The sequence below is a fragment of the Bos grunniens genome, chromosome 5 (assembly GCF_055505025.1).
Source record: "Bos grunniens cultivar Pamir isolate PY7600 chromosome 5, Bosgru_T2T1.0, whole genome shotgun sequence".
In the NCBI taxonomy this organism is placed as follows: Eukaryota; Metazoa; Chordata; class Mammalia; order Artiodactyla; family Bovidae; genus Bos; species Bos grunniens.
Genome location: NC_141169.1, coordinates 117,771,837 through 117,788,703, shown reverse-complemented (window position 1 = coordinate 117,788,703; position 16,867 = coordinate 117,771,837). Strand labels below are relative to the sequence as shown.

The window sequence follows — 16,867 nt, the reverse complement described above, 5'->3', positions numbered from 1 at the left end:
CGCGGGGCAGGGACCGGCCCACGACCTCGCCGCAGGCCGCCGACAGAGCCGGGAGGCCGCTGGGCCCTGCCCGCCGGGCAGTGTCTCCCCAAGGGGCGCTTTTATTTTTAATTTCCTTTTTAAAATATATTTTATTTTGTATTTATTTGGCTGAGCTGTGCAGCACGTGGGGATCTGGTTCCCTGACCAGGGATCAAACCCGCACTTCCTGCATGGGAGCACGGAGTCTTAAGCCCTGGACCACCAGGGAAGCCCCCCAAGGCACACCTTTAAATGGCCCGAACGGAAGCTGCCCCAGACCCTCCGCAGCTGGACAAAGATGCCCCAGAAGGGTGCTGGGCACTGACACCCGCGTTCACGACGACTCATGGAGGTGAACAGTGGTAATGACGGGTGGTGGCACGTTCCCCCCGAGAAGCAGCAAGCCCAGGGCTGACCTGTCAGGAACCAGCCGCTGCAGGGAGAGGGGAGGCCAGAGGGTCCTGCACCTTGTCATCACCCCCTGGAGGGGACCCTGGGAGCTGTGACAATGTGGGGGCAGGAGCGGGTAGGAGATCTGTGAGTCAGAAGTATCTTCACTTAGAATGTACGGAGGGCCCCCTGCCCATGACACCCAACGGATTGATGGATCCTGCCTCTTACACCCAGTGATGGGTGAGGAATGGGCCCCACGGCGCCCGCGGGCAGCTAGACTCGCCATTCTTCCTGGCCGGGACCCCTGGAGGCCACGTGGTCCTCCCACAGCCTGGCATCCCCCGACGTCCGCACTCTCAGGCTGCTCCTCGGGCGTCACTGCACCGTTTGTGACGAGGTGTGGCTCCACCGGTCCCAGATTCATCCTAAAAGGGAATGTGGCTGGTGGAGGCGGAAAAAGAAATAAACTCTCTCGCTTCTCCAGGAGCCTGGACTCCCGGCCGCCATGGTGACCTGCTGGCTTGTGCCCGGTGCAGAGCCTGGACAGTCGGCACTCGGCCTTCTCTTCTTCCGTTTTGGTCTCCGGATTCCATTTCATTCATTCATGAAACATTCCCCAAGAGCCTGCTCCGTGCCAGGCTGGTGATTTTGGCCCGTCCTTCCCGAAGCACCCAGTCTCCCAGGGCAAGGCGTCTGTGGGCAGTAGGCATGTGGAGAGCAGGGAGGGCTTCCAGGAGGAGGCAATTCTGCACCGCAGTCTGGAGAGGTGGGGGATGACGCCGTGGAGGGGGCAGAACAGGTTGCTGGGGGCCTCTCGAGTCCCACCAACGGGACACTGGACTGCAGCCAGGAGCTGGACGCAAGCCTGCGGGATGGGCACCGGGGCAGAGGCCCGCGCTGCAACGGCCTGCTCTTGGGTGGGCAAGACAATGGACGCCGTCTTGCGGCAGGGAGGAGGGTGTCTGGGAAATGCTGGACGCCAGCAGAGCTGGAAGGGCAGTCCGGGTGTGGTGGGAAGGGGAGCTGAGGATGACAGGGGCAGGGCAGCAGCTGCAGGGACATCCCCCAGGAATTTTAGGAGGGAGAGGAGACGGGTGTGGTCACAGCAGAGGAAAGTCCCCATGGAAGCCACCCAAGGTCAGGCCCAACATGGCGCCCCGTCCAGGCAGCCCGGCGTCTCTCGTCTAGTTATAGAGCAGTCCCAGATCCACGCCAGGAAATGCACCTTCTTTCTTCTGCCCGACACTGTGGTCTTGGCTGTCCCCCTCCCATGGGCCTTCCCTACTCTGACCAGCCACCTTTCTGATGGGCCACCTCCCAGACCCCGAACGCAGCTGTGGGCAGAGTGTCGGCTCTGAGGTCTAGGACACTGGCTGGTCTGGCTCGGGTGCCACCATCTAGCTCTGCAATGAGGGCTCAGCCTCCAGAACTCAGTTCTCTGGCTGGTGGCACATCAAGGTTCCGTGAGGTCGCCCCGATAACCGGTATCAGGGCCTGGCACACAGAGGGGCTTCGCGCATGGGTGCTCAGCGGCGTCTGGGGGTCTCCGGGCTTGGGGGGGGCTGAGACGGGAGACGGCAGTGCGGCCAGCCAGGGGAGCTCGCCGCCCGCCGTGAATCACCACGCCAGGCTTTATAATTATCTGGGCACTTAGGCTCTCTTTCTTTTCCTCCCACTTCCCTGGGGAAATTCCCTTCATTTCCTCCATCATCCCTGGCTCCCTGTGTGTCTAAATCAACCTTACCCCGGGCAGCAGGCTGCTCCTCCAAGCTCTCGCCCTCGGCCTACTTTACTGGCGAGGGCGGGCTGGGGTGCCAAGAGGCAGGGGCTACTGGGGTGCCATCTTTGCTCAAACTGAAGCTCCATTCCTACCCTGGACAGAAAACTGAAGGCGCCACCCCCTCCCCTTAAGCTGCAGCGACTGCGTCCCCGGGGCCCATGGGCTGCTGCTCCCATCGCCATGATCTGTCGGCAAACCCAGGCAGCCTCGGGCAGGGGCTTCCACGGTCCCTCGGCTCAGACGACGACGAGGAAACACTGACGTGCGGGCAACGGGTTCTGGCAGCGGGTTCCAGGTGACCTCGAGGAGGTCGGGCTGTCCCCACTCTGTGAAGCCGCGCTGGGGGAGGGTCAGCCCCTCCGTGGGTCTCTAACAGCCTGCTCGTTCTTGGCGAGGGTGTGGGGTGGGTGCTGTTCTGATGCCACCTCCTGCGCGCATCCAGCCCTGACCCCGATTCTCACCGAACTTCCAAACGACCCCAGCACGTGGCTGTTGTGTGTGTTCAGTCGCTCAGTCGTGTCCGACTCTGTGACCCTATCGACCGTAGCCTGCCGGGCTCCTCTGTCCATGGAATTCTCCAGGCAAGAATACTTGGGTTGCCATTCCCGTCACCAGGGCATCTTTCCGACCCAGGGATCGAACCTGTGTCTCCTGCGTTGCAGGCGGATTCTTCACCACTGAGCCAGCAGGGAAGCCCAACCCCTAAGTAACTTAAATATGTATTCATTGTTTTAACACTATCCTTGAGAAGTAGAGAAGGGGGATAAAAAAAGAAGCAAATGTAGGAAAAAATATGGGAAACCTATTGAAAATCTGTCCATTTTACAGATGGGGACACAGAGGCCCAGGGGGCAAAGCAGTCTGCTCAGACCACCCAGAAACCGCTCCCTGCCGCCCTCAAGACTCTGCTCCCCATCATGAGCTGAAAAGTTTCCCCGGTAGAGCAGTGAGCAGGACCAAGCAGGGGCCAGCCCCTGAGGCACCTGTGACATGTCACAAGAAGTGAGTGGGCGCTGAGGGGTCTCATGGGAGGAGCCAAAGCACCCATTGGGCAGGGTGGGCAGAAATGTCCCCAAGAAGTCACCCACCGTCTCCTGTGAGAGGAGGAGGTGAGGAGGCCAGGGCCTCTACCAGGGCACCGAGCGGGGCCTGGGGCAGCAGCCACGGAGCAGCCCTGGGCGAGCTCTTCACAGGTACCCAAGCATCGCCGCTCTCCCGGGCTCCTCACCGGGCTCCCTGGAGGAAGAGCCGGCTGGGTTTCTTTATAAAGCTGGATCGCATTTTCTGCCCACATTTCTGACCTCCGGAAACCTCTCGGGTAGTTTTCCAGAGCCCTCTGGATTCCACCGGGGGCACGATGCATGCCTCTGCTCACTGCGTTCACAGCCAGGCCGCTGGGCACCAGGCAGATGCCAGGAGGAGCCTAGCGGGCACAGCTGCACAGGCCCCTGGCCGCCCGCAGCCCAGCTGGGCCTCCCTGTCATGGGTCCGTGGGCTCCGGCTGGCTCTCGGTCTCTCAAATTTGATCTCTGGTCAAATTCCATGGCTCTTTCCTTTTAAAAAAAAAATAATAAATAAAACCCCTCTTTGAAAACAAACAAAAATCCCAGAACAGACTCCAGAAACGCTGGCCTTGCCGCAGCTTCATTTTCTCATTCTTTCTCTTTCGTTTTTGGCATCACAAGGACTGGAGGACAGTTCACCCCCGTCACTTCACAGAGGGGCAAACTGAGGCCCAGAGGGGCAAAGGGGCCCCTTCGAGGTCCCCCGGTGACTCCCTGGCACAGCTGGGGCGGGAGCTGGGGGTACCCGACTCAGGTCCAGAGTCTGAGCCCCGGCAGCTGCTGGCCCCGTGGGAGAGGTGGTGGGTCTGAGCCTGTTAGGACGAGAGCCGCCGCGGCCCTGGGCAGGGCTCCGGGCACTCACCCTGAGGAGGGATGCCCGCCTGGACGGGCAGGCCTGGGCCACCGGGCCTCTTGGCACAGGAGAGGCCAGCACTCAGTAAATGTGGGAAGAAGCCCCTGCCGGGGTGAGGGGGAGCCCCGAGGAAAGCAGGCTGGCTCTAATGGAAACCAGTCCGAGGGCCAAAGGCAGCAGGACCCCCGCCCCCCGGTTTCCATGGGGACGGAGCCGGGAGGTGGAGTCCTGGCAGGCTCGCCGCAGCAGATGTGGCCTGTGCAGGGCTGGCGCGGGGCGGCGGGAGGGGCGGCACTGGGCGGCAGGGCCCTGGGACGTGGCAGGCCCAGGCCGGACTCGCGCACAAGCCCGAGGCCGCGGGTCTGCCACCTCCAGGAGGCCACCCAGACTCCCCCCACCCCAGGGGCACTCGCACTGGCCACTCCAGCCTAAGTTTCTGCTCCCCGCCTGGCTGGGCCCAGCCCCATCCTGCACCATCTCAGCCCCAGCCTCGCGGAGGGCGCCCGTGCTTGCTGGGACACAGGAGACATAGGAGCTGGGGACAGACCCCCGGGCGTGGCTCCAGCCCCTCCAGCCAGTGAGTGGGTGCTCCACAAGGCCTGCTCCACCTGGTCCCTGGACGGTGCCGCTGGTCCCCTTCCTGAGCCTCGAGCTGACCCCGACTGCTCTGCTGGGTGCCCTGGAGAATCAAGTGGGTGCTGAGCCGCCCAGGGACACAAGGAAGCTGCGGGGTCACTGGCAGAGCACTGGGGAGGTGGCCACTCGAACGGGGACTGAGTAACAGGGTCTCTGACACCAGACGGAGCCCCTGTTCACTTGCAGAGAGATGGTTTCCCTGAGCTCATCCCCCCCACCCCCGCACTCGGCGCTCTCCAGCAAGAGCCCTTCACACTGGGACCCAGGGCAAGCCGTGGGGCATGCAGGCCCCAGCTGTGCCAGTGACACCCTGCTACTGACCGACCTGGGAACCCCAAGATCAGGTGGGCGCGTCTCCACGGGAGAGACTCAGGGTCCCTCACACGTCCAGTGGTGCCTGCAACAAGCCCCACGGAGAAAAACCCCAGGCTCCTGGTCTACACCACCGGCTCCCGGCATGATGGAAGGGTCTGGGCTTGGCACAGAGCAGAAAAGACCATCTTGAGAATGCTGGAACCTGCAAAATGGTCTTGCCTGTTTGGGGGTTTTACAGCATCTCCCAAAGGTTCGACTTGCAGTTGTCTGATCACCTCGGCCTACAGCCTCACTCTTTCCCGCTCTGGGCTGGGGGGACACCAAGATAAAGGGTGACCATGGCTCCCTTCCTCCCACCCCTCGCTGACACGCCGTGCGTCGTCCACGCCGGACCAGCAAACGACAGAGGCCTGGAGCCTCATCCAGCCGGGCGCTCGGGGGCGGCGGCAGTCCAACCCGTGGGCCTGAGATCCTAGAGAAACGGCAGCTCAGGCAGAGACAGGCCAAGGGCTCCCAGATCTGCCACCGTCATATGGTCCCCAGGAGGGGAAAAACAGAGGCAAACCCCGACTCTCCCTGGGGCAGGCCAGGGGACAGGACCTCCTGGTGACCGGCGTCCAGGGAGAGCCCCCCGAGGTCGGCACCCATGAAGGGGACCCCGTGCCTGGCTGTCCCCAGCTGGCCAGGGGTGACGCTGGGTCCCGCACTCAGGGACCCGGGTTTGAGGGCAGGCTCTGTTGCCTGCTAGCCGTGTGACTCTGGGCACGTTCCTTGGCCTCAGTGAGCCTCAAGTTTTCTCAGAGAACCGTTAACAGCCACCTTCCACGAGGGCAGGGAGGGGGGCATCCTGGCTGTGCCCTCTCCTGCCACCAGAACAGCACTAGCCCCTGCTGGCTCTGATCAGATGTTGAAACAAGATGAAATCGAACAGATTCCATTTAAAAATAGATGTTTAGAAGAACGGATTAAAGTCCTCGGCCCTAGGGAGTTCCCTGGTGGTCCAGCGGTTAGGATTCCATACCCCACGGTGGGGGACATGGGTTCAATCCCTAGTTGGGAAACTAAGATCCCGTAAGCTGGGCGGGGTGGCCAAAAAAATACTGAATTTTTTTTTTTTTTTAAAAAGAAACAAGGACTTGACCTTGGGCCTGGCACTCAGTAGGTCCATGAAGGTCAGCTCCCCCAACCCTAGGGAGCTCACTCTTATTTGCCAACTCAGACATGTGCTGGCCTCTCATGTCGGGGAGACAAGGGTGGATCCCGACCCTCAAGGCAGAGGATCTCTGCCACTCGAGTCCCCCCTCCACGGGTCCTGCCCCAGCCTGCCTCGCTCACCCTCCCCAGCAGCTGGATGTACCTGACCTTCGTGGCACGGCCGAGGCGGTGGGCCATGGTGGCGGGCCAGGCTGCCAGGGCCGGGAGCCACTACCCAGAGGCTGCTTCGCTGGGCCTCCCGTGGGCACTGGTCACAGGCCGGGCAGGAATACCAGGACCGGAGCAGAGCCCTCGAAGCTCACGCACCCATCCACCATCAGGGCCGAGAGTCTCCCAAGGGCTGGTGCGGGGCGACTTACGAGTGCGTGTTCACAGCGACAAGGGCGCCGGCTGAGGGCACCCTGTCCACACCGCCGAGCACCCACCACGGCCGCTGGAGGCCTCCGGCGCCACGTCGGGGGCGCTGCTGCCTGGACCCGGCACGGTGGGCCCAGGTGCGACTCCTCGTCCCTTCGAGTTCAAGGAAGCAGCACGCCCGGGAGGCTCGGGTGGGCGGGAGTGGCGGGAACTGTCCGCCCGCCTCTGGGATCCCTCCACCCACGGCAGCCGGAAGCGCGGGCACACCCACCGCAGGAATCCCGGGGCAGGGCCAGCGCCCAGGAAACTGGGCCAGAGGTTCCTGTGCGCACTGCAGCAGCCGGACCCCCAGAGTCAACCTGCTCCCAGCTCCCTTCAAGGCCCCAAAGAGTCACAGGGACCAGAGGCGAACCTCCCCAAAACCTGCTCCCATTCACGGCAGGTGACATGGCCTGCTTCCACAAGAAGCCTGTGGGTAGGACATACCCTCTGCCTCCAGGTGGGGAAACTGAGGTTGAGAGGGGCAGGTGGCTCCCCAAGCAGCCAGGCCCCACGCTCCTCCCGCGAGGCCGCAGCCTGGGATGAAGCAGGCTGCCCGCAGCTTCCAGGCAAGACCCCCACTTGCTACCTCTGACCACGCCCCCAGGCCAACGCTGTCTCCCCCACTTCAGAGATAAGAGAATGGAGGCCTGGCTGCGAGAACCGTTCTTATTGAGGCCTTTTCTACTTGAAGGCAGGCTGGGGGTTCACAGCATCTCATCAGATCCTGCCCCCAGTCCCCGCTGTGTTCCTGGTGGGGAAACAGTTCGCCTGGGCTCCCGGGTGTGCGCTCAGGGCCCAGAGCCTGGCACACAGGTGTGTGCACACACAGGAACACACGCACACACATGCAGACCTGCACAGAAGGCCGGCCCTGCCACCCGCTTCCGGGAGGAGGGGGCTGGCTGCAGGACGCGCGCCCCCCGGGCCACCCGGCCGCTCCCGCCCTCGCATGCCTTCCCGGGCCCCGTCCTGGGCCTGCCCCGCCGCCATTTCCTCTCCTGGGCTGGAGGCCCAATGCCAGTCCTCCGGGTCTGCAAATGGCCGGCGTCCGGAACGGCCTGCGGCTGCGAGGAGACTGTGGGTGCCTGACCCGGGCCCAGAGCGCAGCCACGGGCCTTCCTTCACTCGCTAGTGCCCGGCACCTGGGGCCTGTCCACCCAGCACCAGAAGAACAGCCCACCCACTGGGCAGCAAACGCCCAGCCAGGCGTCTTCCGGGGTGGCCCAGAGACCTGGACCCCCCGTGTATGCACGCACGTTACAGCACCACCGAGCACGCACACACAGGCCAAGGGACACGGATGTTCACACCATCACTTAACGCAGAAGGCACGCAGGCTTTGGAGGCCTGCAGGCCTGTGTTCACATCCACCCGAACGCACATTATCCAGCTGAACCTCTAAGGCTCATCCCCTGCAGAAATGACCCCACTGTGCAGGCACTTCTGAGACTCAGAAACAAACCAAGGACAAACAGGACATATGAGGTGCTCTCTGTGAAAAGTGTTGAGGCAAGTGCTGTATCTGTATTACTGTGAGGCAGGGACACTTACTGCTCCCATTTTACAGATGAGGAAACTGAGGCCACAAAAAGGGGAAATAACTCACCCTTGACCTTGATCAGCAGAGCCAGAAAATCAAAAGGACTCAACTTGAACCCTGGCCATGAGTTCCGAGGCTCATGGTCTCCGCCACCCTCCTCTTCCAGACGGGAAGAAGCCTGGCGTGGAGCACGAGGCGGAGCATCGTCATGGCGACCATGCCTACTACCACCGTCCATGCTCTGACGCCATCCCTCTGAGGCTCTGACCCTGGTATCGGGATGTCTTGTTGGGCCTCATCTTTGAGAGCCCCAGACCAGCGCCACATCCATGGTGGCTGATGCTAAACCCAGTTCTGATGCCCTCTGCAAAGACCACCATGGGAAAGGACAAAGTGGTTAAAAAAATGAGCCCGAGGGCGCAGCTGCTGCAGAAAGCAGCTCCCAACCCACTCTGGTAAATACCACCAACATCTCCCTTTTCCTATTATCCCCCACATCTCCGCCAACAGGTACGTTCCTTCAAACAAACAAGCCACAACAAAGCCCTTCTGCTGACCCACGGAACGGCGTCAGGAGCATTCGGGACACGGCAGAGGGAGCACCCGGATCTCACCAAGCACAGCGCGCACTTGGGCGAGCTGCTCTCGGCCAGGAAGAGCCTCCGAGGCTGCAGCGCCCGAGTCCGGAATTCAGACTCGCAGAAGCAAACATTTAAAGATAAGGAGAAGCTGGAGAAAAAGAGCCCTCAGAACCGATTACATCATAATGAGAGCAAATTCACAAAATAAACAGTTATCATCATTTGCAAATTATCATGGCTGTAAAACCGCTCTGCCCTCACGTGTGCTGATATGGACCAATAAATTCTGCACTTTATCTTGGTTAGATAATTTTTTTTTAAGTTTACAGCTACTCTTTGTAGCTAACCTGTTGAATTTTTTTTTAGCTTGGATTTAGATGTATCTTTAGACCACGTGAAATAGTTATCATCTGGTTTTTCAGAAGCTTCTCAAAATAATTTTTATGAATGTCTACATAGAACAGTGAAAGGTTTAATTTTTTTATATAGAAATTATAAAGATGTTAAAATCAAAAGTCCCAAACCCCATCATTTTTAATATAAATTACTGTTAGGCTATTCATGATGCAAAAGATAACAACTGGTAATTAAAACATCTGAGGTCCTTTGACATAGGGTATTTGGAGTCTTAAAAAGGTGCAGATGAAGAGCAAATTTTAAATTAAATTTTAATAAGACGATGGTTGTTCTGCTACCAAATGTTTCAGGGGATCAGAAGATCATTTAATAAGACTGCTTTGATGTACAAAGGCAACTTGTTTATTTTGACCTCAGTTCTTCGAAATTGTCGACTCCACAATTGAAATATGCTGTGTGTTCCAACAAGGACCCGGCAGTCATAATGACAGACCAGCCCATCTGTGCTGTGAGAATGTATAATTTCAGTCTATAGTGGAATTTATATAGAAGCGATGATGTGAAAACTGCTATGTGCGGTACTTTCTTAAAAAAAAAATACTGCTGAGAAGTACTGGGTGCCATGGAGAATGCTGATATTTTCGCCTGATTAAAACAACAACAACAACAAAAGATTCTGTGGAAATTTACTGACTTGGGAGAGGTACAGTGTGATTCCCCAAATGAAAAAATGAAGATGATAATTGATCACATATTACTATCCCAACTATACAAGGTGTAGGTTGGAAAATGTGTTATTCATATACATTAAAACCATTAGATGAACATAATCTCGGTGGAAAATACCACTTTAGAATGAAAATGCTCATTTATGAAAATTAATTGATTTTATGCTACTTGCGCTACCTTGTCCAAAAAGAAGATGAGTTAATGCTCAGGAAATTTGACTATCACTCTAGGATTTAGAATTAAAGGCCTATTCATCTACATTTAATTACAAGAAAGTTATAATTTTATCATATAAAATTTTTTTAAAATGAGGAATGGGCAGCTATTAAAAGCATAAATTCTTTAAGAATGATCAACCTTCCTCTCCAGTAACCCCCAGCCACCCTCTCTGGACTGTGGACTCTTCTGCCTCTAGAATTTGTTGCCCTGTTTTTTCCCGATTACTTTCGTTTTGTCACCAGTTTTTCATTTGGTGCTTGCTAAATATTTGGGTGGAATGATCTTCCAGCTTCCAGCAGCAGAATGTGGCTGTCACCATCAGGAAAATGTTTTAATTATCTCTGCTCCGTGCGCCTGTCTCTGCAGCCCCAAATCCTCCAGGAGCGACTGCTGTCGGATCTCAGAACAAAAGCAGCCGCAGACGCTTCTCGCGTGTGCCGAGCTCCGTTCAGTATTTGGTGGTGTCTGCTCCAGCCGGCTGCTCAGGCCTGCACGAACAGGACCCCCACGCCTCGGAACCAGGAAAACAAAAACGCATTCACGTGGGAATTTTCCTCTCGGTTGCAATTTAGAACTTTCGGGGCCTGATTTTCCATTTTCCATAAATCAAGACCCTGGCTGCTGCCCCTCCAACGTGGGGAAACCAGGCTGTGTCTGCGGGCGCTTTGTCAGCCTGCCAGAGGGTGGAGGCGAGCTCAGAGCTGAACTCGGCAAAGCCCACCTTCTAAATGGAAAGGTTCCGGGCCTGACGGATAGACTCCGATGGCCACAGGGCCAAGCTCCTGGATGGCAGGGCCAGCGTGGTCCGGGAGCTCAGAGGCCTTCCAGGTCTCACTCCCCATCCTGCTGGCCAGGGCTCAGACCCCAGACAGTCAGGATGTCTCGGTCACAGCTCTGCCAGTTGGGGACCAGGGCAGGATCGGGGCACAGGCAGGCCCTGGGATCACTCAGGGCCCCAGAGGGTCGACCGGGTGGACGGGCCCACGTGCGCCCCACGAGCCGTCCACGGGCAGGGTGGATAGGAGCCGGCATAGCAATGTTAGCTGGAACCCCTGGCTTAAATAAGTGCTTAGAAAACAAAGCCCAAAACAACCTACGAGATCTTCCCACACTAAGCTGAGAGCTGAAAACAGCTTCCTTTTCTTACCCTCCCCAAAAATAAAATAAAATAAAAGGGAGAAAGAAACTGGATCGCTAAACTGTGGATATGGCAGCATTAAAGACGCCGGACAAAATGAAAGGGCCTCTGTTTCTCAAGGCAGAATCCAGCCTCCCGTGTGCCCGCCTGGCCCTGCCTTCTGAGGAGTTGGCTGGGGAGACCGTGGATGTTTCTGGTGTTTTTTCCCTTTGCCACTCCTGGTGTGGCCAAAAATTAAAATTATCAGAACAACAATAATGAGATCTCCCCCCTCCAAAAATAAAAATGAAAATAAAACTGGTACAAGTGAGCATGAAAGAGTAAGGCCGTGCCTATTAATACCTCCCGAAACATTCGTTCAAATTATAATTGAACATGCAGCTACTGTGAAATAACAAACATTCATTTTTATTGTGATTTCAAACGCCCTGTAGCTTTGGATCTTAAAAATAAATGGGTTTGGCTTCTGCCTCTTCCCTGCAGTTTTTGGAAGGGCTTACTTCACTGAAGATGGTGGGGGGGGGGGGGTGGGGATCTGAAATAGGATTTTGAATTTCGGGTAACCAATTAGAGAGAAGCAAACGTAGCAGGCACAAGATGGAGAGCCCCCAGCTCATCTCCAGCGCGGAGAGGACTGAAGAGGAGGGAGACTTACCGGGCGCAGGAGGACGGAGAGCTGGTCCACAGCAAGGCAGTGAAGGCGGCGGCCGTCGCCCCAGCCAGGCCCCGCGGCAGGCAGAGAAGGGCCGGCCCGGGCGCCAGCCCTCAGGCGCCTCGGCTGTGGCCACCGGCGTCCACCGGTCCCCTCGGTCCCGGCCGGCGTGGCCGCGGCCTCGGCCACCCCGGCAACCCGGAGGCAGGCCGGCCAGGAGCCGAGGGCGCTGGGGAGGCCCCGCCGCCAGCCCAGGAGGGCGAGGAAAATGCTACTTTTGTCTCCTGCTCTCCTCTGGCACTGGCTGCCGGGGAGGGGGGGCCAGAGGCGGCCGCTGCGGCTCGGCCCCGCCCACCGGGAATTTTTGAAAGATGCTCGTGGGTGCTGGGAGGGTGGCAGACGTGGCAGCGGCGGGTGGGCCGGACCCCCAAACCCATCGCCGGCGGGAGGGGGCCGGGGCCGGCCCAGCGGGGGAGGAAGGGGGCGGCCGCGGCGTCTGGCCACTGCGAGGCCGGCCCGGGGAGGACGCGGGGGGCCGGGCTGGTCCGGGCGCCAGCCCTCCCCGTGGACAGGCGGCGCGGCCCCGGGCGCCATGTTGCGGGAGGCCCGCCTGGCTGGCCGGCTCGGGGGATAGAGGCCGCATTGTTCCCGGCCTGGGGGCAGGCAGCAGCCAGCACCCCGGCCAGGCTCCCCGGGGGCCCCCCAGAGCAAGCCCCCTCTAGCCGATGCCCTCGCAGCTGCACCACCGCCCCGAACCCCAGCTCTGGGTCCCAGCGGCCACCAAGCCCCAGGCAGGCCATGCAGCCCTTCCCAGCCTCAGTTTCCCCATCAGTACCCGGGCTGGGGTCTCGGCTCCGGCCACTCGGGGCTGCCATGATGACACAGTGAGGAACGCTCAGCCTGGCCACGATGAGGGCCCGTCACCACACCCTACCCAGACCGCCACAAACCCACGGGTCTCACCCGGGCAAATCCAGCACAGAGAGGTATGGCCACCCGGGCCGGGTCAGTGGGCCTGAGGCGCTAAGAGAGGCACTTCCACCTGGAGAGCTATCAGACCCTCAGGCCTCTCTGTGGGCTCCGGGCCGTGAACGCGTGGCCGGCCGGTCCACCCGGTCTCTCCTTTGGACCTTTCTGTGGCCCAGAACTGAGGCGATGACCACCTGGCTGTCCCCCCGCAGGGCGGGCCAGCAGGCTGTGTGTGTGGGTAGGGCCCCCAGGCAAGCAGAGCCAGCTCTGGGGGCAGAAGGGACGGCGTGCAGGGACCGAGGCCAGGCCGCCACGGCCGGAGTTTGCTCAGGGGTCCCCGGGGCGGCTCCCCTGGCTTCCAGGCCTTTCCGTGGACCGAGCTCCTGCTGCACCCCGGCTGCCTGGAGTGTGTTTTAACACCGCTTTACAGTTGCATGAGACAGCCGTGCCCGGGGCACAGGCACAAGAAGGGGAGCGAGAGGGAAGCGGCGGGAGGAGCCCGCTGGTCCTTGGGCTCTGGGCTCACGCACACGGCCACGTGACCAGCTCACCAGCTGATGCCAGAGACAAAGCAGGTAGGATTCCAATGCCACGCGCCTGACCAGGAACGCCGGGAATTCCATTCCAGGAACCGCGTGGCATGGCTGCCAACAGCCTGGGCCCGGGAGGAGAGGGTCCCCCGTGCTCTGTGGGGGAAGCCACGGAAAACTGCAGGTGGGGGGGGCCGCCCCAACAAGGCAGAGGAGGCAGAACCTGGGTTAGGGCGCCCCTCCCCCACTGGGCACACACAGCACCCCCAGAAGTGCCCAGCTGGCCACCCAGGAGATCAAGGCCTCCGTCCCCAAGGCCTGTGGGTCCGCTTGGGGCTCAAGACCCAAGAGAGCAGCCAGGCCCGAGCCAGGCCCTTCCGGGAGGGATCCCAATGCCACGAGGTTTGGCAACATCGCCGCCATGCTGGGGTCAGAATTATCCATAAGCCCTTCTCCTCCCGGGAGCCTGGGGAGGGCCCCGCAGGTGACATGCACGCCCTCGGGCATGCTCAGGACACACGTGTGGCCCTGCAGGCCAACACCTGCGTGTCCGATGCCTGCTCACGCCTGCGTGGAGCCCAGGGCTGTGACGTGATGTGCAGCCCACCAGAGCATCTCTCACAGTTAAAACATATGGAAGACAAGCCCTGGCTCCATCATTTCATTATAATTTAAAATGTAATTATAAAAGGCTGATTTGAATGTAAATATCGCTCTTAAACACATGAAAGGCGAATCTAGATTTAAGAGCCCCAAATCAGCAGGTAATATTTCAGCTAAACTTCCCAACCATCTCAAATCCTAGAATTTAAGGAAGGGTGATTCACCTAAAAACCTGGCCCCAGCGTCGGAAACCGAAGGCAGCAGAGACAACATGCTTCCCCCCACCCACCTTAAGGGGAAATTCCATTACTCCAAAAACAGAGAGAGAAACTTTGGGCTTTGCTCTGGAAGCCCCATGCACACATTTTCTAACCACAACTGCCAGGCTCATTTAGCGATAATAACCACCGCCCCTGCTGGCCACATCTCTGCTCAGAAAACCTCTTAGCCACTGATTCACAACAGTGGGCCCGGCCAGCAGATTTACCCATCCACAGGATTTCTGAGCCGTCCCTAAAGGCAAGACTCCTGAATCCAGAGTCTTGAAACAACACAATTCCATCCAAAATTTCACAGGAAGACTTTGCAGCCTTTTACTTACAAAACCCTTCTCCAAAAAAAAAAAAAGTAAATAAAATCTGTGTTTTAGGGTTGTCCTGCCTCATGGGAAGGAGTTTCAGCCTTTTCCATTTTATCAACTCCAAGCATGGGCTTGGAGCCTATTATAGGTGCCCCCTGCCCCTGACCCCACCCCCACCCAAAGAGAACTCTTCATTACATTTTTTGGGGGGGGGCGTTAATGCAGAAAGTGAAACAGACCCCATTTAAGAGGTTCCAGGATTTTTTTTTTTAAAAAGATGCAACAGTAGGTTTGTTTTGTTGCCTTTAAAAAAAAAAAAAATCCTCATTTTTGAAGCCAGATAATATAATTTGCCAACAGTCTTTTGGGTAAAGAGGAAACCCTGCTGCTTACCCTGATGGGGGCCACTCCCTCTCCTGCTCTTCACCCACCAGACCGAGCACCCCTTAAGCCAGTAGGGGTCTGGGCCAATGGCCCCCCACACCAGGAAAACTGGTGCCCCAGTGTTCCCGTCACAAGCCCCAGCCTCATCTGTTCCTCCCGGGGCCCCTCATATGAGCCTGGGATCCGGGCCTCGCTTCCCAGGCCACCTTCCTAGCTGCGGCGAAGCTGGACCTTGATCAGGAACCCGGGTCAGCAACATGAGCCCCACTTGAGCCTCAAGGCAGGGAAAGGGGAGGTGGCTCAAGAGCAGGCCTCCAAGTAAAAGTCTGTTCGTTCTGTTAGTTCAGAGAACATCCATCCAGCAGGAACCCTGGGCCAGGCCTGTCCAGTCGGGGAGGGTGTTGAGGGGCCTATGTGTGGCTTCGCCAATTCAGGCCAGACTCTCTGATAAGCTGCTGGCAGATTCCAAGTTCATCGGACAACGCGATTTGGGGAGAAGTAAGGGACGCCGGAGAATCACAAATACTGTCCAAGACTGGCTCTTGATGGCTTTCCTTTCACCCCCACCCCCGCAAGGACCCTTCTTCCTCCAGTCCACTTCCGTCCTGCAACCCACCCCCCAGCAGACAACGGCCAGCCAGGCCTGGCCCCAGCGAGGCTGCATCCAGCCCACGGTCCAAAGCCTGGCTGCCTTTCCGCTATGTGCCAACAGGCCCCTGCAAGCGGCCTTTCAGAAGAAATCACAGAGGGGGAGAAAATAAACTTATGAAAGTTTAAACGCCACTCAGTAAAGAAAGCCAGACATTCCCACTGAAATTCCCCAAGAATCACAGGTCAGGGGACTCTTTTTTTTTCCTTTTCTGTACATCTCGTCCCTGACTGAGTTCTCAGGGCCTGCGATGCCGAGCCACCGGGACACCGGTCGGCCCTGAAAATAAATATTTCATATAAAAGGTCCATTGTCTTTGCTCAGAGACAATTGTCGCTTTTTCTCTCTTCTCGGCTCCGTAACATCAGCAAGCAGGGCCGATGCCATCTGGGGTTCTTTCTTGTTCCGACAAGATGTTTTGAGAAAGGGCAATCTTTCTGGGTCTTCCTGGATGATCAGCTAAGAGATAAAGCTCTCTTAAAGCAAGCATCTTCGTAAAGGCACGTTCGTATGGGGTCAAAGAACAATTAGCTTGTCAGAGTGATGAAGCCCCATCAAACTGCCAACCTGAACTGCAGACAAGGACGACCAGCGGCTGGCGTGGGCACCCTGGACGCCTGGGTCAGAACGTCGCCCTTGTCTCTCCCTGGTCAGCCCCCCAGGGTCAGCTCCCTTGTGAGTGCCATCCTTGAGGAGGTTCCACTCTTAAAAGGTGCCTAGGAAGGGGCACCTCCTCCGTGAGCACGTGCCTAAGCCAAGCCTCCATGACGAGGAGGGCGCTGGCTCGGGAGCTCCTGGTCGTCCACCTTGGAATCACCAAGGTTCACTTTCACTATGGGCAGGGTGGGGGGAGGGGTGTGTCGTGAACGCCCCGGTGTCCTTTCCAACGAAACCAAAACTAGCTTCCCTGTTTCTTAGAAGCTCAAAAATATAATAACAACTAGCAATAAAAATGGCGATTACCATTTACAACGAAGACAATTACAACGACAGCCATTTATGGCGTCCCTGTCACGTGCCCCAACTGGGGTTTGTGGAAATAACCTCGTCTAAACCTTCCCAAGGACCCTCCGAGGCCTGGGCTCTTATTCCTGTTCTAGAGCGTGGACTGCAGTCCCGGGAGGGGACAGGACTTGTCCAGGGCCCCACGGCGAGCCAGGGGCAGGGGGCTGGGTTGGAGCGGCCCGGCCGTGCCCGCACTTGGCAGGGTTACTGCAGAGGCGGCTCTGTGCTCCCTGAACACGCAGAAACGCCCTCCTG

General features: G+C 58.2%; 1 protein-coding gene across 14 annotated transcripts in view; it reads right to left on the bottom strand.

Annotated features, from left to right (window-relative positions):
- LOC147373260 (uncharacterized) overlaps positions 1 to 12,486 on the bottom strand; it is a 29,991-nt gene extending 17,505 nt beyond the window's left edge. For 13 of the 14 annotated variants that reach the window (XR_015164653.1, XR_015164646.1, XR_015164648.1 and 10 more), the window contains exon 1: positions 11,896 to 12,486. Coding sequence is in view for 6 of the 14 variants with exons in the window: in XM_086403284.1 (XP_086259410.1) it covers positions 11,896 to 12,486 (591 nt within the window). In the remaining 8 variants the exon portion in view is untranslated. Of the gene's footprint in view, positions 1 to 129; positions 10,614 to 11,895 lie in introns of those variants that run through there. The other variant, XM_086403290.1, reaches the window with a different exon arrangement.
- Between the last annotated feature and the right edge of the window lie 4,381 nt (positions 12,487 to 16,867).